At 36.6% G+C, this 22119-nt stretch overlaps 4 protein-coding genes across 7 annotated transcripts; 3 read left to right on the top strand and 1 right to left on the bottom strand.

Annotated features, from left to right (window-relative positions):
* The first annotated feature begins 170 nt into the window (after nucleotides 1-170).
* Nucleotides 171-6709, top strand: LOC111792267 (pumilio homolog 12). Of its 2 annotated transcripts, none has more exons than XM_023673629.2 (6): nucleotides 171-416; nucleotides 906-2580; nucleotides 2702-2861; nucleotides 4039-4202; nucleotides 5152-5413; nucleotides 6041-6709. In XM_023673629.2, exons 2-6 carry the CDS (start codon nucleotides 1052-1054, stop codon nucleotides 6146-6148), a joined length of 2223 nt encoding a protein of 740 aa, XP_023529397.2. In that variant the 5' UTR covers nucleotides 171-416; nucleotides 906-1051; the 3' UTR covers nucleotides 6149-6709. The 2 variants fall into 2 exon arrangements, with proteins under 2 accessions (XP_023529397.2, XP_023529396.2); XM_023673628.2 differs by having other exon boundaries at nucleotides 172-416; nucleotides 980-2580.
* Nucleotides 6710-9150: 2441 nt separating this feature from the next.
* LOC111793416 (nuclear polyadenylated RNA-binding protein) lies at nucleotides 9151-14311 on the bottom strand. Of its 3 annotated transcripts, none has more exons than XR_015420682.1 (3): nucleotides 13262-14311; nucleotides 12424-12584; nucleotides 9151-12099 (listed from the first exon to the last, which is right to left on the bottom strand). XR_015420682.1 is itself a non-coding variant. In XM_023675278.2 (2 exons), exons 1-2 carry the CDS (start codon nucleotides 13594-13596, stop codon nucleotides 12521-12523), a joined length of 399 nt encoding a protein of 132 aa, XP_023531046.1. In that variant the 5' UTR covers nucleotides 13597-14311; the 3' UTR covers nucleotides 12294-12520. The 3 variants fall into 3 exon arrangements, 1 of the variants encoding a protein (XP_023531046.1); XR_015420683.1 differs by having other exon boundaries at nucleotides 9151-12034; XM_023675278.2 differs by lacking the exon at nucleotides 9151-12099 and having other exon boundaries at nucleotides 12294-12584.
* RLP46 (receptor like protein 46) lies at nucleotides 9511-12061 on the top strand. Its single transcript, XM_023675276.2, has one exon. It carries the CDS (start codon nucleotides 9511-9513, stop codon nucleotides 12052-12054), a length of 2544 nt encoding a protein of 847 aa, XP_023531044.2. The 3' UTR covers nucleotides 12055-12061.
* A 2787-nt stretch (nucleotides 14312-17098) lies between the features above and the next one.
* LOC111792593 (protein neprosin) lies at nucleotides 17099-22119 on the top strand. Its single transcript, XM_023674105.2, has 7 exons — nucleotides 17099-17620; nucleotides 18698-18784; nucleotides 18882-19130; nucleotides 19949-20113; nucleotides 20189-20242; nucleotides 20337-20483; nucleotides 21395-22119. Exons 1-7 carry the CDS (start codon nucleotides 17444-17446, stop codon nucleotides 21770-21772), a joined length of 1257 nt encoding a protein of 418 aa, XP_023529873.2. The 5' UTR covers nucleotides 17099-17443; the 3' UTR covers nucleotides 21773-22119.

Genomic DNA, 22119 nt, shown 5'->3' with positions numbered 1-22119 from the left:
AAAAAAAAAAAAAAAAAAATCTAAAATACAAAAAAACAATAAACAAATCCTAACTTAATCAAATATTCATTTAAAAAAAAAAAAGGGATAAAATATTGAAGAGAGAGAAAAAAAAAAAAAAAAAAAATTAGTTTTGATTTTGATGAACAATCCAAAAGAAACAAAAAAGAATGAAAAGAGCGGAAAACGTAACAATCTAAATCCATGCATGATACTGCTTTGATATTTTCCAATCTCTCCTTGTTTTTCCTATAATCTCTCCTCCTTTAATCCCTTCTCTCCTTCTTCACGCCGCCGCTCTTCTTCTTCTTCTTCTTCTTCTTCTTCTTCTCTTCCATTGCATCCTTTATATTCATACTTTCCCTACTTTTGGCCTTCTTCCTCCCCTCTCTTTGCTGTTTCTCATCCGCTACTCGGTTAGTTTTCTTTGATCTCTTACGTTTCCAGCTCTTCAGCACTGATTTTTTGTGATCAAGTTGTGTGTCTATGATCGATCATCTTTTCGGCGCTTTCTCTGATGTGGATTTTTGTTTTTTCTGCTTTTCGGGAATTTTATACGTCGATTTGTTTTTTTTTTTTTTTTTTTTTTTTTTTTTTTTTTTTTTTTTTGTGTGTGTTTGCATGTGTTTTTCCCCTTTCTTGCATTGATCGTTTTGTTCTTCTTTTCTTGTTAATGTTCTGTTGGAGTTGGCTGATACTTAAGCAATTTGTTCTTGATTCTATCTCAATGTTCTGTTCTTACTGTTGTCTTGATGGGTACAGTCGATTAGTGGGTGATCGCCTGAAATTTCTGGGCTTGGTGATCTTTTATTGGATTGTGATTGATGATTCTTGTTTGAGATTTCGTTGTTCTTTGTCTGGGTTGTGGGATTTCAGTGATTTGGTTGTTTCTTTTTGCAATGTAGGCTGGAAATTTGATGGAATTGTGAGCTGATCATTGATACTATAAACTGTATGAGTGTGTTTTGCTGCTTGGCAGGCTGAAGGCTGATATATTTGTGTCGTTGTATCATTTATTCTTCAAGAGGGAGTGTTCTTGTTCGTTATAACAATGGAAGATATGGGTTCTGAGCTGGAGATTGAGGACCTTGCAAGGCTTATTGGTGACGAGATTCCAAATGTTGCATCTGGTAATGCACATGCTGAAGAAAAGGGGTTGTTTTCAATACCTGTGGGTCCCTATGAAGAGACTTCCATTAGAAACTTCCATGGCAATGGGAATTTGATGGATGGAAATATCTCTATGAGTACACTCCAGCAATCCTCCATGGATCAAATGCTAACTAGGAAAGACACTATGCCAGGAGACCAGTCCTTGGCACTTGCATTTGAAAAATTGAACTTCGGTGATGAGGCGAAGAGGCATACTTGGAAGTCATTGCAGGGTCATGCCATTAGGTTGGAGGATCATTACTCAGATAACTTGATCAAACAATTAGTCAATATGGATACATCGGCGTTAGGTGCTTTGGATTCTTCAAATCACTTGATTAATGGTGTTCATGATCCTCATGTGATAAGACTTGGCCACCAAAACTCTCCTTCTAGACTTATACCTGATCAGTACAAAAAGTGGCAGGCTGGTCAGCTTCAGCCATTGGAGACTTCCTCCCCTGCTATGCCATTGACTTACGAGGTGGCAAATGTGTCTGCTCAGAATTTGCAGTTTCCTATCACATCTCAAAGGCAGCAAATAATCCATAATGGGCAGTCTCATGTTCAGTACATACATCCACAACAGATAAATCGTCAGCAAATGGGTTGGAATTATACCGAAGAGGAGCAGTTGTACAGGATGCATGAGCAGTATCCATACCCGCAGCATCTTTATATTCAGCAACGTTGGCTTCCAAATCAATCACATGAGAATCATTCAAGTAGGATTTCATGTCAGAGTGGTAAGCAGAAATATTATGAGGTTCCAATTGCTCGCCATCTCGAGCAGTTGAATCGTGAACCATCTTGGGAGGCATGTGCATTTCATAGTGTTTCAAAGCAGTTAAATCCTGCATTTTCAACGCGCTATATGGACACAGTTCAAGGTATGGAGAAAGTTTCCTTTCCTAAAAAGATACTTGCTAGGAATACTCGACTGAACGCAGTTGATGCTATGAGGTTTATGTCTATTGGTGCTGATAAATCAGCCAATCATGTTGACCGAAGTAGAATTGTCCGCTCAAATAGCTATGTTCGGCACAACAATTTTGCTCCAGCTACTGAACGCATTTTTCGTAATGAACTAAGCTCATCTGCTTTGTACTTGGAATCTGCAAATCTCAAGTTAGTGCCTGAAAGATTTAACTCTGTTGATGAAGTCAGAGGTAAAATATTTCTAATGGCAAAAGACCAACATGGTTGCCGTTTCTTGCAACGAAAATTTATGGAGGGTACTGATGAAGATATTGAGAAGATTTTCAATGAAATCATTGATCATGTTGTTGACCTTATGGTAGATCCTTTTGGAAACTATCTAGTACAGAAGCTCCTTGAAGTTTGCAATGAAGATCAGCGGATGAAATTTCTACGTAGAATTACACAGAACCATGGTGAAATTATTCTAGTCTCATGTGACATGCATGGGTATGCTCTTTTCCTTTATATTTCTATGCCTCAATGGTCGAACACAAGAATTTATGGACTTCATTGCATTTTTTTTTAATGTTTTTAATTTTTCTTCCAAATTCATTTTTCTCAATCACAGGACTCGTGCTGTTCAGAAGGTTATTGAGACTCTTAAAACCCAAGAGCAAGTTTTCATGATTGTCTCGTCTTTGAAGTCTGGTATGGTGACTCTGATGAAAAACGTAAACGGAAACCATGTGGCACAACATTGCCTTGATTATTTAATGCCTAGCAGTGAGGTCAGGATTATATTTTCTAGCTCTGTTTCTTTGAATTTGTTCGTTTCAAGTGAGAAGGTGCTTGCCTTTTCATCTGTAGTTTAGAACTACAAAAAGGTGTTTACCTTTTTTTATTTGATCTCTTTCCCTTTTAGTCCATTTTTCTGGGGAGTTTTGCTATTTTTCATTCAAATTGTTCCTTTGGTTATGCCCCATTCAAGTGATAGCAAGTCTCCGAAAGTATTTGATAGGCCTTTTACGTAGTTTACCTATGAGAGGAGAATGTATGGAAGCCATGGATAATTTCTGGTAGCCAAGGTGGCACCCTTGGGATTAAGATATTTTGTCAGCAACTGCAAGTAGTTTTTTTTTTTTAGGAAATAGTTCGAAGGGTAGAATGACAAGAAGCAAGAATTTCGAAGAAGTCTGTATATGAGGAAAGGATTTAATTGAAAATCTGAGTGCACAGGTCCCAGCTTTTTACTTCCTTTCAAATTTTTTGTTTCTCCAAAATTTTTCTTAGTCTTTTCCCAGCAACAATTAATATATCCACATCTTTAAATGTGCTGAGAAAATTGTCATGTATATGGTTTTATAGAATCAGGTGAGTGGAACATTGAAGAAAGCGAGGTTAAGAGGTTATGATAAGTTAAACACCGGAGTTTTCAATGATGCTTGAATGACTATAGACTTTTGTTTTTGCATCTGTGTTTCTAAATCTGCTAGAAAATTACTTTCTCTCAAGTACTTGTGCTCCCTCCCTCCTTAAAAAGTGAAACGTGACAACCCGACAAGCAGTTTATTCTCTCTCTATAATTTCTTTGTCAATGTTTTCCGTAGATCCTTATATTGTTCGTTTGGAAGTTATATGGTTTAATTGGTAAAGTAAGGAGTTATATCAATCACTAACAATCTTTTTAGACTTGAGCCTGCTGTCTTTTCAGTTTGACTGTTGTTACTGAATATAATACCATTTTTAGCCATATTGATATTGATGGATCAACTTTTTTTTTTGGGTCCAAATTTGGTGGAAGTAGATATGATTTGCATGGTTGGGATTCTTTGATCTTTTAATCAGGCGTGTGTAACCCCCCTCCTCCTCCTCCAAAACTGGTCTTTGACATTGAGGAAGATTCATTTTGTAACATGAATTCTGTGAAACAAATAATTAATTCTGGGGTTATCACGTTCGCTGCAGGTACTGTTTGATGCTGTAAGAAATAGTTGTGTTGATCTTGCGACTGATCGTCATGGTTGCTGTGTGCTTCAAAAATACCTCACTTGTTCCAATAGCGTACTCCGAGATAATTTAATCAGTGAGATTGCTCACAATGCGTTGGTTATTTCCCAAGATCAATATGGGTAATTAACTCTTTCTTTCTTTTTTTCTTTTCTTTTTCCTCTAACCTTTTCTTTAATATGCGTTGCTCACAATGCGTTGGATATATCTTTGTTTCCTTAATTTTTATTCCAAAACCCTTTTCTTCATTTGATCCAAAACGATTCTGAATTTTAAGAATTATTCTTTACGTAGCCACAGGATCATGTTGGACCCTTCTAGAATTTCCAAATTTCTAAATTTAATCGGTCTCTTTTCTAATGTCTTTTCTCATTTGTATTTGACTACTTCGAGAGCATTTTGTTTTCTTTTTTTGCTTTCGTATAACTGAATAATTCATGTGAGATAAACTGCTTTGTAGATGCTTGGAAAATTTCAACTTGTTACCAATCCGGTGGGTCATGGTCCTTCTTATGCCTTGCTCATGGCTGCATGGCCATACCAACCTTTTTATTCATTTTTCATTATATGTCTTCTTTTGTATGTTCATCTTATTTCCTTCTACTTTTGTAAGCGTATGACTTTTAATATGCAAGTTTACCATAGACAATTTGCCTCATAATATACGATAGGGGATACGACAAATTATCAAAATTTCCTATCTAGGCTCTATGTTATCAATGCTTTTCTGGTTCCTTATTGCTTGCTAGTGCATAAAATTGGCTTTCTCAGAATGCTTTCCGAAACGTTCTCTAAGAACATTTTCTAACCCTGTTTTTTAAAGCCGTTTCAGTTGGTTAACTTATTCAAGGGCTTGAGTAAGTGCCGCACAATCGCTTTATAAGTCTCAAAGAAGGGCGATTGTGACATTGTGAACCCCAAAACATATACAAAATTCGTGATTTTTCTGACACTGGCTGCATTCTGGAGATGTATATATTCAACTCCAATTCCAATATGAATATTGGAGTTGACTTGGGACTATGGATTAGAACTGACAAGTTATATTTCACTAAATTATATTATATGCAGGAACTATGTTGTGCAATTCATCCTAAGGCTTAAGCGTCGATGGTATACGGAAGCTATAGTCAAACAGTTAGAGGGTAGTTTTGGTGACTTGGCCATGCAGAAGTATAGTAGTAATGTTGTTGAAAAATGCCTTGAATCTGCAAGGGAATGCGGAGATATCTCTAAAATTGTGCTCGAATTGATCAATGATCTGCGATTTGATAAAATCATGCAGGACCCATATGGCAATTACGCAATTCAAACTGCATTGGGTAGTACAAAGGTTAGCAGGGCCAATATTTCCCTAATCTTTTTGGTATCTGTGTTCATATGTATGAGGAATGTGTGAAAGTCTAGGATGTTAATTTTTTTGTGCAAGGAACGTAGTACCGCTTTTAACACCTTCGGCACCTTCAACACCTTCTGTTGTCGAATGGTGCCTGTAACTTTTTCAAATTTATATCTTGAAAAGTTAGAACAAAAGTCAGACATCATGAAAAACACTACACATCCCATGTTGTTATGTCATACCAACTACAATCTTGAGAATTTTGCTGATCAGGTTACAGAAAAGCCCTCCAACTATAACTGAGTTTCTTTCCGACCAAAAAAAATGCGCCACATGGCCGTTGTAATCATGACGTAATTATGATCTCAGTCTTGTTCTTTTAGCATAGAGTCCTTTTTTGCAGTTAGTCTTGGACGCCTCCTTTTCTACTCGAAGGTCATAACACTTTGGTCTATGGAAATTTGAATGCAAAATGTCGACTTTTCTTTAAGATTACGGCGTCTGAATGTTCCTTCACTTTTCTATTTCAAATGAAGGTTTATGGTAGCGTTAGTGTTGACATTTATAGGTGATTGTCGAACTGATTTCTAATGCAATTAGATCAATGTTTTTCGGCTGCAGGGTACTCTTCATTCTAAACTCGTGGAAGCCATAAAGCTGCATGCGCCTGTACTTAGGACGAGTCCATACGGAAAGAAAGTCCTTGTGGTACTTGGAAAATCGAACTAACTGGTTACAAAGCGCTTCGTCTAGTCTTTGTTTCAACTTGGTAAGAAAGCATGACTAATATTTGTTTTCCTTCAGTACTTTTTTGTAAAGAGTTTAGGCAGAGGTCTATCTGGAAAGAAAAACTTATCAAAGGTGAAGACGTATCGAAATCTTCACTCCTAATTTTCGTTTCGGGTAAAGGTTTAGGATGCTTAAACGATGGCTGAGGTCTAGCTGGCCATGTTGTTTTTTGTCGTTTGTTTATTTATTTATTTATTTATTCCGTTTATTGGACATAGTAAATAAAGAGGTGGTGAGGGTATAGAGAAGGGTCATGGAGTGTTGTACATTTGTTGGGATTCTGTTTCTGAAGCTCAATGCTTGTAGAAGATGAAGAAGGGTGGGTAAATTGTGATAAAAGAAGAGGCTTTTTTTGGCTGAGAAACTGAGGTAGCTTTGTACAATGCTGCTGCTGCTGTTGTTGCTGTTGCTATCTTTTTTGGTTGGGCTGTGTAATTACCACTCCTGTGAATTATAGCAATTTGAACTCTTGTTTATTGTTCTGCCTTTTTCTTGTCTGAATTTGCAATGTTTATGATGCTTCTTTACGAACTCTTGTTTATGATGCTTCTTTACGCACCCCTTCCTTTTCCTGTTCTATCTAGGAACGGTTTGTTTTCTAGGCCAACACGAGTTTAGCTTAATTGGACAGGTAAAACAGGTTGTTTTCTAGGCCAATACGAGTTTAGTTCAATTGGTCAGGTAAAACGGGTTATTTTCTAGGCCAATACGAGTTTAGTTCAATTGGTCAGGTAAAACAGGTTATTTTCTAGGCCAATACGAGTTTAGTTCAATTGGTCAGGTAAAACGGGTTATTTTCTAGGCCAATACGAGTTTAGTTCAATTGGTCAGGTAAAACGGGTTATTTTCTAGGCCAATACGAGTTTAGTTCAATTGGTCAGGTAAAACGGGTTATTTTCTAGGCCAATACGAGTTTAGTTCAATTGGTCAGGTAAAACGGGTTATTTTCTAGGCCATTATGAGTTTAGTTCAATTGGTCAAGTAAAACGGGTTGTTTTCTAGGCCAATACGAGTTTAGTTCAATTGGTCAGGTAGAACGGGTTGTTTCTAGGCCAACACGAATTTAGTTCAACTGGTTAAGTAGAACGGGTTAGTTTCTAGGCCAATACGAGTTTAGTTCAACTAGTTAAGTAGAGTTGTTTTCTAAAGCTAACATGAGTTTAGCTCAGAGAGTTGCTTTCTAAAGCTAACATGAGTTTAGCTCAATTGGTCAAATAGAACCAATACGAGTTTAGTTCAATGGGTTAAGTAGTTATTTTCTAGGCCAACAAGAGTTTTGCTCAATTAGTTAAGGCATAGATCACGGATCAAATCTCTTCAGAAGAAGAAAGAAAACTTGTTTAATAGGACGGGGATTATTTGATAATGGTTTTGGATTTTTATTTTCTAATAAAATTGTTTTTAGGTTTTTATTTTATACCAGTATACATATATAATTTCAAAAACAATATTACTTCAATTAGTTTTCAATTTTTTTAAAACCTTCTTGAAAAGTAGGTCGATATTGATTGTTTCATTTTATAATTAGATCATCCAACTGTGTTTGAAAAATTATTTAGTTTTTGAAAATTAAGTCTATTTGCTGGTACAAGAAATTCAATTTCGTTTTTGTAAATTAAAAATCAACGAGGAAAAAAAATGGAAGAAAAAATACAAGGTACCCAAAACCGAGTCCAAAATGAAAGAGTCAAATTGATTCCGTGTAATGAGGAGTAATTACTAGAAAGGTTCATTGAAAGAAGATCAACATTCTTAGTTTATACATAGTTATTTCTTATATCAACAATGTGCACTTTTTTTTTTTTTTTTTTTTTTTATGGTTGAATCATAAAAACTATAAAGTGCACTATAATGTTCGGTGACTCAATCATCAGAACTTTAAAGTCAAAATGTCAAACCTCCTATTGAGTTTACACATCCAAATATGAGCATGGGACATTGCATTGTAAGACTTAAAAAGTCTAGTTTGAGAAACGAAAGGTGAGATAGAAACGATCGGCCAAGGTTATCTCAAATACAGTAATAATAGAGTATGATTTTCTTGACGGACTTTGAAAAGAAATTCATGCGTCAATAATGCAGAAACTATGAGAAGCGTGTAAAAACGGTCCTCACTTTCTAAAAAGAAATGTATATTCAAAATTAGTTAATTACGTTCTAGTCATTTTTATGTATGATGAAAATTTGTGAAGAATTTAAATTAAACACTTAGAAAACCGATTAAAATTTGTGAAGAATAAACACTTAGAAAACCGCTTAATACGTAACATCTTTGAAATTCAACCCAAATATCATTACTAATTTTCTCTTTTTTTCAAAATTGAACTCAACCAAAAAAAAATATTATTCCAAATTGATCATTTTGACCAGAAATTTCCAACTAAATTCCACTTATTGAGTAATTTGAAGGTAAGACAGAAGAATTAGAGAAGAAAAATATTTTTTTAGGGAAAATTAAATAATAAAAGGTCAAGCAATAAACACAGAAGATATCATCATGATTTCTTGTCAGAATAAACAAATAACAATGCCTAACACAACACCATAAATTTCCACAAGTTAGTGGTTCTTTAATAAATAAATAATATTGTAATTTTTTATAATTATTTTTATTTTGTTAATTAGACTTTGATATTTTAATCAACAAAAAAAATAAAATATTTTTATCACCCTTTCTTTTACCTAGAAATTATCCCATCTTTTAAAATAAGGAAATGAAGGATGTGATAATATTAATTAAGCCACCAAATTTGACTAAGTTGTTTTTGTTGTTAATTACTTATTTAATTAAGATTTAGAAAAATATATTTTTATATAAAAATGAAATTTAAAATGATTTATCAAAATTTTTGAAATATGTAATAAAAAAACAAAACCATATTTCTATAAATAATATACCATATAAAAAATAATAAATAAAAAAAAAAAGCTTAAACTAGGTCTCTCAAACAAGTCCTAAACTTCTGCATAAACCGGATTTATGTAATCCATAATATCAACAAATTCAAATTCGAGTCAAGTTGAATTTAGCTAAACAACGTACCTTTGGCTAAGAGATCAGGTTCGTATCCACGGTCACGAGGTCACGAGGCTCATGATGGGCCAAATGCACCCATTTTAGAGAGGTCCATCCACTAATAATCAGCTGAAAATACACTCCTTTTTCCACCCAACATTGTCTTTTCGCAACATTTTCCCCAATCACTGGTCGTTGACTTTTGACCATTGACTTTGATACCACTCATCAACTTTAGTTCCCTCCCCTCTGTATATATATAGTTATGAACATATCAGAATTTCAAATGTTCCACAGGATTTCATCTTCTCTTCTCTCTCGCTTGAAGCTTGCTTCTGCTGCATCCATGCCAGATCTCTGTCTCCTACCTGTTCGTACCCGACACATAATCAATATCTTCTTCTTCTTCTTCTTCTTCTTCTTCGTCACTCGGATTTTATCATGTCCCGATCAACAAAAGCAAGCTCTCCTCCTCTTCAAAGCCTCCCTTCTCTCTACTACAAATTCTCCCAACACCTCCATCCCTCTCTTCTCTTCTTTGGATTCATGGAACTTGACTTCGGATTGTTGCAAATGGGACAGAGTTGTGTGCTCTTCTCCGGATTCTCGCCCAAGGATGGTTCGAGGTCTCAATCTTTACTCTCTTGCTTTGAGGATTACTGATGATCCTTTGCCACTTGATGCTAAAGCATTGGTGCCACTTTTCACCATTAGAAGCTTGATGTTACTTGATCTTTCTTCCAACTTCTTTGAAGGGCAAATCTCAGGAGCTGGGTTTAGTAATCTAAGTAAGATGGTTTCTCTTAATCTGATGCAGAATAAATTCAGTGGCTCGATTCCTCCACAGTTCTATCGTTTACGATACCTTCAATTGCTCGACATGAGCAGCAATTTGCTCGGTGGAGCTCTGACTGCAGATGTGAAGCTTCTTGGAAACTTGAGAGTTTTGAGGTTGGATAGCAATTCTTTAACAGGGAAACTTCCTGACGAGATTGGCGACCTGAAAATGCTGCAGAAATTGTCGATTCGTAGCAACAAATTCGTCGGCGAAATACCGGCTTCAATAGTCAATCTGAAATCTTTGGAGGTACTAGACATGAGGGACAATCAGTTCACAATGGGGATACCTTCAGATATTTGGACTCTGTCCAACTTGACTTATTTGGCTTTAAGCAATAACAAACTGAATGGAACTATTCCAACATCAATACAGAAAATGGAAAAGTTGAAAACGCTGGAACTGCAAAACAACTTACTTGGCCAGTATATTCCGACGTGGTTGTTCGATATGAAAGGGCTTGTAGATTTGTTGATTGGAGGCAATTTGATGACTTGGAATAGCAGCGTTACAAGCTTAGAACCGAAGTGCATGCTTTCTCGACTGTCGTTGAAGTCGTGTGGGCTTGTAGGAGAGGTCCCTGAATGGATTTCTTTGCAGAAGGGTCTGAATTTCCTGGACTTGAGTGAAAACAAACTAGAAGGAAGTTTTCCTTTATGGCTTGCTGAAATGAATGTTGGTTCCATAATTCTCTCAGACAACAAGCTTTCGGGTTCTCTTCCTCCTCGTCTCTTCGAGTCACTGAGTCTGTCTGTTCTCGCGCTGTCTAGGAACAACTTTTCTGGAGAACTGCCTGAAAACATGGGTGATGCCAATTCTATTATGCTGCTAATGTTGTCTGGAAACAATTTTTCGGGTCGAATTCCAAAATCGATCACAAAGATTTATCGCCTACTGCTGTTGGACTTGTCAGCAAACAGACTATCAGGGGATACATTCCCAGTGTTTGATCCAGGTGCATTTCTTTCATACATAGATTACTCTTCAAATGAATTCTCAGGCGAAATTCCCACAACATTCCCTCAGCAAACTAGGATTCTTTCATTAAGCAATAACAGATTTTCTGGAAGCTTCCCCAAGAATTTAACTAACTTTACATTCCTCAAACATCTTGATCTTCATAACAACAATATCTCTGGTGAACTGCCCGACTTTCTTTACGAAAATCCCACGCTTCAAGTTCTGAGTTTGAGAAACAACTCCCTCGCGGGTTCGATCCCAAAAGGAATTTCCAAGCTTAGTAGCCTACACATCCTTGATCTCTCCAGTAACAATTTGGTTGGAGAAATTCCAACTGAGGTAGGGGAACTAAAGGGAATGGTAGAGACACCAAGCACGGCCTCGTCTCTCTCTGAAAACTTATTCAACATCTTTATTGAGTTCAATGACTTGATAGTGAACTGGAAGAAGTCAACTTTAGGTCTTGCAACTCGTCCCAGTCTCGACATCTACGCACTATTAGACTTGTCAGGGAACCATTTTAGTGGAGAGATTCCAGCATCAATTGGTAATCTGAAGGGCATAAAGCTTCTCAACCTGGCATACAACAACCTATCTGGCCATATACCATCAAGTTTTGGGAACTTGGAAAACGTGGAGACCTTGGACTTGTCTCACAACAAGCTCTCGGGTTCGATCCCAGAATCACTAATCAAGCTGCAACAGTTGACGATTCTTGACGTGAGTAACAACGAGCTTAGCGGCAAGATTCCAATTGGGGGTCAGATGGACACCATGAACACTCCAAGCTATTATGCTAACAACAGTGGTCTATGTGGAATTCAAATCCAACAGCCATGTCCAGAAGACGAGCAACCGACAAAACAAGCTGAGGAGGAAGAAAAGCAAGAAGTGTTTTCCTGGATAGGTGCAGGAATTGGGTTCCCAGCTGGCTTTGTGTTTGCAGTGCTAATCGTTTACATCTCTGGGTACTTTAATCCACGAACACCACGTAGACGCATCTTTCGAAGGTCTACAAGGCGAAGGCAATGAGTTTCAATGATCCCATATGTAGGAATCTGCTCTGGTTCAAATAGTCTGCACTTTAGAAACATTAAAATGCAGCAAAACAATATAAACAAATTGCAGATCTCAGACAGTATGCATCAATAATTTAGACAATCATGGAAGCTTAGAGTATAAGTAGTGGCCTCATGAGATAACATTCAGTATATAATTTACAAAGCAGAGAATTCTTTTGCCAATCAAGTGAAAAGTGAAATTTGTTCATGTTGAAGAATTAACAACATTTTCATAAAACAAATAAATTAGGTACATTATTGGTAAATAAAGCTCCATTTTGCCTTTCATTCTCACAACATATTCGAATCTGAGAAATGAAAACAAAGAAGCATCAAAGACCTTTCAGGATGAATATGATTGTAACCGACATTAAGCGGGCTTCGTTAGCTACTTCCTCTTCTTTTTTAAATTTGAAAATCTAAGCTACTGAGAAATTTCATAAAATAGTACAGATGCAGCTTCCGTTATCCTCGTCTTCATAATCCGAATCTTCATCTTCACTGTTGCATAAGAAAAACATGTACACGCACACGCGTACACGATCAGTAGTCAGTATGTATAGTTCATTCACAAGAAAACAGCAGCCATCATTAGGAAAACTCAATAAGCAGAAAACAGCAACCATCATGAAGAAAACTCAAATTTGGGCATTCCAATCCCATCTGTTAGTTTATGAACTCTTCCAAGGATTTCGGAATAGGGACATGAAGCATCATCTCAAATATCTTTAAATTGGTATGAACATCTAAAGCATCAAATGTAATTGCAGTTCCATCCTTCTAAGTACATATTATTTCATCATACCTCCAATATTCAATCGAGTTTCAGTATGTTGTGTTAATATGAACAGATCATATTGTATAACTTGATATTTAAGTAACTTGGGAATTCCATACTAATACAAGATCTAATCAAATAATAAATCAATGAAAGAAACAGCATTTCAATTATTTTGATGACATTAAATCTTCTCAAACTCAATTCATGAGATGTCAAGATTCTAAAATCAAATAACTAAACAGAATGAAGACCCTGAATTTCAATTATTTGGATGATATTCGATCTCCTCGGTCATGATTTACGAGATGCTAAAAACAGAGATCACACCTTCTCCACTCCTTCCAGGCTCTTCAAGTCTCAAATGAGAAGAGAGAGATTAAATGGTAAGAGATATTACCTAGCTTCAAATTCCCTGATCTCGGCAAGTTCTTTGCCTGAAAAATCCATCCATTGTACAGTTTTTACATGCTTCTCCTTTGAAACGCCTGACCGCGAATTCGGCTTCCTCAAACTGCTCTTGTTTCCAAACTCACTCTCTGGCCCTTTGTCGCGCTTAGGTTCAAGGGTCTCAACACTGGAACCAGAAGTTTCGATGACTGGCACATCTCGTGAAGGCAAATGTGGTGAGTTTTGCAAATCTAATGATACTGATCCAGTGGAATGTATATGAGGGGAAGGTTGGCAAAGGCAAAGGGATGAAGGACAGTGAATCTTACACATCCAAAACCTCATTAATATCAATTTAAACAACAAAAATCGACTAATTAACTACTTAATCACTTATAAACTTAGCCCATTATTTCACCAACAACCAGAAGAAACATGAATCTGAATGAAATCACCAGCCACACTAATAATAATCCATAGCTCTAAAACTGGAAATGAAGAAATCCGAGTCCAAAACGTGAACGAATGTTACAGAATCAAACTCCCCTGCCACAAGGGAGGAATCACAGACGAGAGATGGCTTCAAAGAAACTCTTGCGAAATAAGGATCGACGAAAGATCAATCGGAGAAGGCAAGTAAACAGAAGATTGAACAGAAAATTCCTTCGATGAGAGAGGAAAACGAAATGGGAATCGTCCCACGCAACCTTTAAAGTTGGGCGGAAGGCTATTGCTCCATAATTGATCTTGTTTTGATTCCCATGAAAGATACCTTTATGATTATGGAACACTAATGCAGAGAAAATCAAAAACGTGCGGCATAATCAAAAGTGCGGCCATACCCTATTTCTCTTGATCGGAATTTCATCCACCATTGCCCGAATTGAAGAACAGGGCGAGGCGAGGAAAGAAAGTGAAAGTGACTGGATGAGGAACTGAGATTCTGAAGTGGCAGAACAATGGGAAGCGGATTTGGATTGGAATTGTAGCAACTGAGATCGAACGCACAATCGGGAATTCACAGTCGTTATCAACTGTCCAAAATTATTCTTCAATTTATCTAACTTTATTTCTGGATTGGATATTATTCTTTGTCTTCAACTTTCCTCATATGTCATCTATTTCGATTATTTTATTACTTTTAATTTCATTTAAACCTAAATAATACATTAATAAAAATATTTTTAAAAAAAATTAAAAATATATTTTCATTAATATCCTTAAATTTTTTTATTTAAAAAACATTAAAAAAAATTATATTTATGAATTTCAACATAAACATTAATATTCTTAAATTTTTAAGCAATAAAAATTTTAATTTTTTTTTATTATTATGAGTATATTGACAAAAATTAAAAATAAATTATTTATTTGGATGTCGGGATATATTATATACTCAAACTTTTTGTCCTATTCTCATTTAAACTTTTACTTAAACTACACAAGAAATTAAAATTTTAAAAAAATGTTTTTTTTTTTTTATAATTTTGGCTATATATATATATATATATATATATATATATATATATTTGTTTTTGTATATTTTTCATTTCTTGTTATTTTATTTCAACTGGGCCAGCCCATTTCTTTGATTTGAGCCAGCCCATTTATGTTATTGGGTCGGCCCATTTATTTGGTTTGGGCTGATTTCTGCAACCCATAAAGCCCATCTACCAGCCGAATTTTGTTCGGCTCATTTATTTAATGTCTCTTCCACCCAATTTCCATGGAACTCCACAATTTACAATAAATATTTTATTATTTTCCCGAAAATTAATAATTGAAATATCACTTATTTATGAGTAAATACATCGTCATCTTCTCTTGTCTAATTAAAAAAAATATATATATATAATTACAATTTATAAAGACTAATATTTTATCAATAAAATTATTTTTTCAAATTTTCAGCTACTTGCTGTGACGCACTTAGCGTGACCTACGGGTGACCGGCCAAGAAGCGAGGGTAATAGAAATTGTAACGGCTACATGCTTTTCCATGTTCGATGACTTTTCTGTTCTCTTTTTTTCTTCGGGAAATGGGAATTTTCGTCCTCCATTTAGGAAATTACGAATTTACCCCTATTGTTTCCCACCATGCCTTGTTTTGTCTGTTACCGTTGAGGTAATGTTTCTTAATTAATATTGTTATTTTCTTTAAAGTTTATAAATGCGTTTTTGGAATATTCTATTTATTCTTCCACTAAATTGGTAGTTTTCTTTTAAAATAATTACAAATTTATTAAAAAAATTATAATTTTTTTTATTTAATGTGAACACATATTAATTTAAATTTAATTTACTATACAAATATATATATACATATATTTATATTTTATTATCCAACAATTTAAAATATATATTAAAATCGAGCGACTATTTTTAATTAAATATTTAAAAATAAGTAAACAGATATTTTACAGACTATTATTAAAAATAAATATTTAAATAAATGACTCGAATAATCTGAAATTAACCCAACCAAAAAAATTTATTATAGATTGAGTTTATTATTTAATAAAATTGTTTGAATCGAAAATTTACGTTCAGAATAGCTAGATTTGATCTAAAAATGCCTCGATGAGTTAACTCAACTCACAAATATCCTCAGGCATAAATACGATTCAGTGATATATAAGTAATTACCGCACTCGGGCTACATTGAACGGGACAAAATTCACATTGATTTTTCTTTCGCCTTTAAATTTTCAAATTTAAATTTGTTTTATTTTATATTAATTAATATTGTTTTATTTGTTAAAGCATATTATATACAAAATATTAAATGAAATAAACTATATAATATATAAATTAAGACTTTAATTTAACATTGGGGCCCACTTTATGCATTGAGATTGGAGGACCGTGGGAAATCAGAGGGTGAATGATGAGTTGCACCAAGACATGACATAATTATTGGCCTTTTAAAATTTTTTGGATCGTGGGATTAAATAATTTAATTATATTATGGAAATTTTGAATTATGCTTCCATAAAAGGACCTAATAGGCTAAATAAAAATTATAATATAAAGTTTATCACAAAATTAATATAACCGCGAGTTAAATAAAAATATAACATAAAGTTTACCGACGTGAATGTTTTAAATTATTTTTATTACCTAACTCGTGAAATTAAAGTTAATATTAGCGTTCTTTAATCATCTTTTTTGTTCAAAAAAAATAAATACTACAGTATGAATATATCGACTCTCGTCTATAATTCAAAACAAAATTTGGTAGTTTCTTGATTTCTTGGGACATGATTATATTATTTACTCATGGTTTGTGTCTTTTAGCATGTTTATTTTCAGAAGGTCACCCAATATAAAATTGTTTTGCCTTGATATTCTCCTATATCCCATGTGACATGGATACGCTATTTACTCGAGTGTCACAATGAACATAATTGGTCGTACACTTGAAATTATTCATTAGTTGAATACTCACTCAGTGAACAAATTTTTTATTAAACACATCAGTGATAATCCAACACTCGGGACATTTAAGGGTTATTTTGCAAGATTCGTTGTTAAGAATGATGCTCTGATACGTGTTAAAAATGAGAAACATAGGTGAGATCGAAAATTCGATTTTCATTAGTGTTCACAACGTTCGAATATAATATAAGCTACAACTAAATGGTAAAGAAGGTAATAAGTCAATTCTCGGCTCAAAAGAGGAAACAAAGAAGAAAAAGGAAAAAAAGGGTAATTTTTTCCTCTGTTTCTCTTTTTATTTGACGGATTAAATAATGAAAAAGTGGAATGCAATGGCTAAAATTTAATGGGTGTCAGGAAATAGATGTGTAGCCCTCTCTTGATGATCATGATCATGTAACATAATGTAAAATATCCAAAAATCATTCATCTTCCTCTCCCAAATTTGACCATGCAAATCCATTGGTCCTAAATCATCAGTTCCCCATTACGAAATTTGAAAACAAAATGATTTGTACAGCACAATCCGAATCGGAGGGAAAATGACAAGAAAGTGGGGCAGTTTTGTGAGAGAGAAATTCATTGCTTTTTAGAGAGTTGTGCGCGTGTGGGTTTACACCTTTCTTCTTTCTTGGTGGCCGTCCGCCATTGTTGTTCTTGAGCGAGCTTCTTCTTGTTCTTCTGGGTTTGTCTCCATTGGCGGCGTGGTAGAGGAAACTGCTGTGGATTTGTGAGTTTAAGAGGGTTTTTGGAGATGGGTTCTGCTAGGTTTAGCAGATGCAGGACCATGGAAGCTCTGGTCGCCATTTTGTGTGTTCTGGGGCTGGTTTCTCTGTGCTGTGCGGCGAGGATGGAATCTGCTTCCCGCCAGAAGCTTGAGGTCCGAAAACACCTCAGGCGCTTGAACAAGCCGGCTGTTAAAACCATCGAGGTTTGTAATCTGTATTCATTTTGGGTTTGGTTTTAGTGGATCTTGCTCTGTTTTGTTTCTAAAATGCTAGAAAATGGGGTGGAAATGGTTGGATTGCTTTGTTTTCTCGGGAAACAAACAAGGATGAACATGTTCCACTTTCTCCCCTTTTCTACTCTAATGGGGTTTCTGTTTTTTCCGGGAAAATGTTTGGATTCCTTTGTTTTCTCAGGAACCAAACAAGGATGAACATATTCCACTTTCTTCCTGTTTCTACTCAAATGGGGTTTGCTTGTAGTGGCGGTCTGTTTGGTTTCCGGGAAAATGTTTGGATTCCTTTGTTTTCTCGGGAACCAAACAAGGATGAACACATTCCACTTTCTTCCCTTTTCTACTCGAATGGAGTTTGGTTTCCGGGAAAACGTTTGGATTCCTCTGTTTTCTCAGGAACCAAACAAGGATGAACACATTCCACTTTCTTCCCTTTTCTACTCAAATGGGGTTTCTGTTTTTTTCCGGGAAAATGTTTGGATTCCTTTGTTTTCTCAGGAACCAAACAAGGATGAACATATTCCACTTTCTTCCCTTTTCTTCTCAAATGGGGTTTGCTTGTAATGGCGGTCTGTTTGGTTTCCGGGAAAATGTTTGGATTCCTCTGTTTTCTCAGGAACCAAACAAGGACGAACATATTCCACTTCCTTTCATTTTCTACTCAAATGGGGTTTGCTTGTAGTGGAGGTCTGTTTGGTTGCCGAGAAAATGTTTGGATTCCTCTGTTTTCTCGGGAACCAAACAAGGATGAACATATTCCACTTCCTTCCCTTTTCTACTCAAATGGGGTTTCTGTTTGGTTTCCGGGAAAATGTTTGGATTCCTTTGTTTTCTCGGGAGCCAAACAAGGATGAACATGTTCCACTTTCTTCCCTTTTCTACTCGAATGGGGTTTCTGTTTTTTCCGGGAAAATGTTTGGATTCTTCTGTTTTCTCAGGAACCAAACAAGAACATTTCCACTTTCTCTTGAAATCTCTGTCTTAACTTTCTTAGGAGCCAAACACCATACGATGTTGTTCTTATGTTTGTTCTATTGGTTGAACCAGAGCCCAGATGGGGACCTAATTGACTGTGTTCATATGTCTCATCAACCTGCATTTGACCATCCTTTCCTTAAAGACCACAAAATCCAGGTTTGTTCTTGTTTCATCAGTTCATTACCATATTTTTCTCTTATTTTCTCTTCGATCCATAAGTTTTTGTTCATCTTGGTTCTATATGTTCTATCAGACGAGGCCAACTTTTCATCCAGAATGGCTAGATGAGAGCAAAGTAGCTGAGGAAAAACCGAATCCAATTAAGCAACTATGGCATGTTAATGGAAAGTGTCCTGAAGGTACCATCCCCATTAGAAGAACCAAACATGAGGATGTTTTGAGAGCAAGTTCAGTGAAGAGATATGGAAGAAAAAAGCACAGATCAGCCCCAATACCCCCTAGATCTGCTGAGCCTGATCTCATCAACCAAAGTGGCCATCAGGTAATCATCCATTTCTCCGCTTTTTGTAACCGCCTAAGCCGATCGCTAACTGATATTGTCTTCTTTTGGCTTTCCCTTTAGAGCTTTCTCTCAAAGATTTTAAAATGCGTGTGCTAGAGAGAGGTTTTCACACCCAAAGAATGTTTCATTCTCCTCACCAACCGATGTGAGATCTCACAATCTAACCCCCTTTTGGGCTCAGCGTCCTTACTGGCACTCGTTCCCTTCTCCAACCCTCCAATCCACCCCCTTCAGGGTTCAATGTCCTTGCTGGCACACCGCCTCGTGTCCACCCACTTTAGGGCTCAGCCTCCTCGCTTACACATTGCCCATTTGTAATAGCCCAAGTCTATCATTAGTTGATATTGTTCTCCTTGGGCTTTCCCTTCCAGACTTCCCCTCAAGGTTTCTAAAACGCGTCTGCTAGTGAGAGGTTTTCACACCCTGTTTCATTCTCCTCTCCAACCGATGTAGGATCTCACAATCCACCCTCCTTCGAGGCCCAACATCTTCGTAGATACTCGATCCCTTCTCCAATCCACCCCCTTTAGGGCTCAACCTCCTCGCTGGCACATCATCCAGTGTCTTGCTCTAATACCATTTGTAACCGCCCAAGCCCCCACCGCTAGCAGATAGTCCTCTTTGGACTTTCCCTTCTAGGCTTTCCCTCAAGGTTTTTAAAATGTGTCTGCTAGGGAGAGGTTTTCACACCCTAAAGAATGTTTCATTCACATCCCTAAACGATATGGGATCTCACACGGTTTCTCTTAAATGTAATCCTTTTCAGCTCTGATTTTCTTCTTTTTGGGTTTGTTTAGCATGCCATAGCTTATGTAGAAGGAGACAAGTATTATGGAGCTAAAGCCACTATGAACGTGTGGGAGCCCAGCATTCAACAGCCAAATGAGTTTAGCTTATCACAGCTTTGGATATTGGGAGGCTCTTTTGGTGAAGATCTTAACAGCATTGAAGCTGGTTGGCAGGTTTCATCCTTTTCATTATCTTCATGAACTTTATACACCAGAAAGTGTCATAACTTCTTGTTCTTCCACAAACAGGTCAGTCCAAATCTCTACGGCGACAACAACACAAGACTCTTTACATACTGGACGGTGAGCCCGACCATACATTCGATCGTTATCGTTTCTTTTGCTCAAGTTAGCGAGGCGTTTTCGTAATAATCTTTCTTCTCAATGTTTGCTTTAGAGTGATGCATATCAAGCTACAGGGTGTTACAACCTCCTCTGCTCGGGCTTTATTCAAATCAACAGCGATATCGCAATGGGAGCAAGCATTTCTCCGGTCTCGGCGTTCCGAAATTCGCAATACGATATCAGTATACTTGTCTGGAAGGTAACAGCCAAAAACAGGCCTTTATAGTTTTTGAATTAGCATGAGAGTTTCTGAAACAAGGAGAAAAATCCAATGTCCATGAAAATGATAGTACCGATGATAGATAAGCATGTGGGGGCATCAGTTTATGGTTGTTGTCCCAACCCAGCTGATATCTATACACATTTCAAATTCTTTGGCCATATCAATAGTTACCTTACAACAATAAATGAGACACTAATGAGGCGAAAAACAAGTGGCATTGCTATGTTCTTATGCTGCTAAGAATCTTTTGGCCTTAACCATGACAGGTTGGCCGAAGTAAAAAAGGGGACGATTAACTGTAAACACGAATACTTTTAGGAATTAGAGGGACCGTCGAACTGTTGTCTCCTTCTATATATTAGTCAGAGTGTATGCAAGTTGTTTTAAACACATTCTTTCGTTGTAATCAAAACTCAACCAAACACATCGTTTATTAGTCGGGGTGTATCTCCCCTACCACGTCTCTTGACGAGATGCCACAACTGAGTGTAACCGAGTCTCAGGTCCTTTCGGTTGTGGGCTTTGCATCATTTCTTAGTCAGTGTGTATCTCCCCTACCAGGTCTCTTGATGAGACGCCACAACCGAGTGTAACGAGTCTCAGGTCCTTTCGGTTGTGGGGGCTATTAGTCGGGGTATATCTCCCCTACCACGTCTCTTAACAAGACACTACAACCGAGTCTTAGGTCCTTTCAGGGTGTATCTCCCCTACCATGTCTCTTGACAAGACGCCACAACCAAGTACAACCGAGTCTCAGGTCCTTTCGTAGTGTATCTCCCCTACCACGTCTCATGACGAGACACCACAACCGAGTACAACCGACTCTCAGATCCTTACAATTGTGAGCTTTGCAGATCTGAAATGGTTTATTTGATTGATTTATGTAGGATCCAAAAGAGGGGCATTGGTGGATGCAATTTGGCAATGGCTATGTAATGGGATATTGGCCTTCATTTCTATTCTCATATTTAGCAGACAGTGCCTCCATGATTGAGTGGGGAGGTGAAGTGGTAAACTCAGAGCCAAATGGACAGCACACTTCAACACAAATGGGGAGCGGCCATTTCCCAGATGAAGGATTTGGGAAAGCAAGCTATTTTAGAAACATTCAAGTTGTTGATGCATCAAACAATCTCAAACCACCAAAAGGCATTGGCACATTCACAGAGCAGCCTGATTGCTATGATGTTCAAACAGGAAGCAATGGGGATTGGGGCCACTTCTTTTACTATGGAGGCCCTGGTAGGAACCCCAATTGCCCATGAATGAAGGTGAAATTCCCATTTTACCCTCCAAACTCTTCTTCTCTCTCTCTCTGTAAACTACTACCTCTTAGAGCTAGTGTTAGGGGGTACCTGTGTCATTTTCTTGCTGATGGAAAGTTTTGGGTCTCTGGGTCATTGTCTTTTATGTACAAAGATTCTGTAGCCATGTAAGTGGTGGGGTAGGGGTAGGGGTAGGGGAAGGGCCCCAAGTTTCTTAAAAGCCTGATAGAAACAGGGCCTTTTGGCTATCAGTTCATGATGTGTGTGTATTTTATTAGTTTGTTTAGTATACTCCTCTCTTTGGAGTTGCTTTATTAATGAAGAATGAATGGGTTTTGATTGTTGTA

The sequence above is a fragment of the Cucurbita pepo genome, chromosome 4 (assembly GCF_057944985.1).
Source record: "Cucurbita pepo subsp. pepo isolate OVF chromosome 4, ASM5794498v1, whole genome shotgun sequence".
Classification (NCBI taxonomy): domain Eukaryota; kingdom Viridiplantae; phylum Streptophyta; class Magnoliopsida; order Cucurbitales; family Cucurbitaceae; genus Cucurbita; species Cucurbita pepo.
The sequence above is the reverse complement of the archived record's forward strand: the minus strand, read 5'-3'. Positions and strand labels throughout refer to the sequence as shown.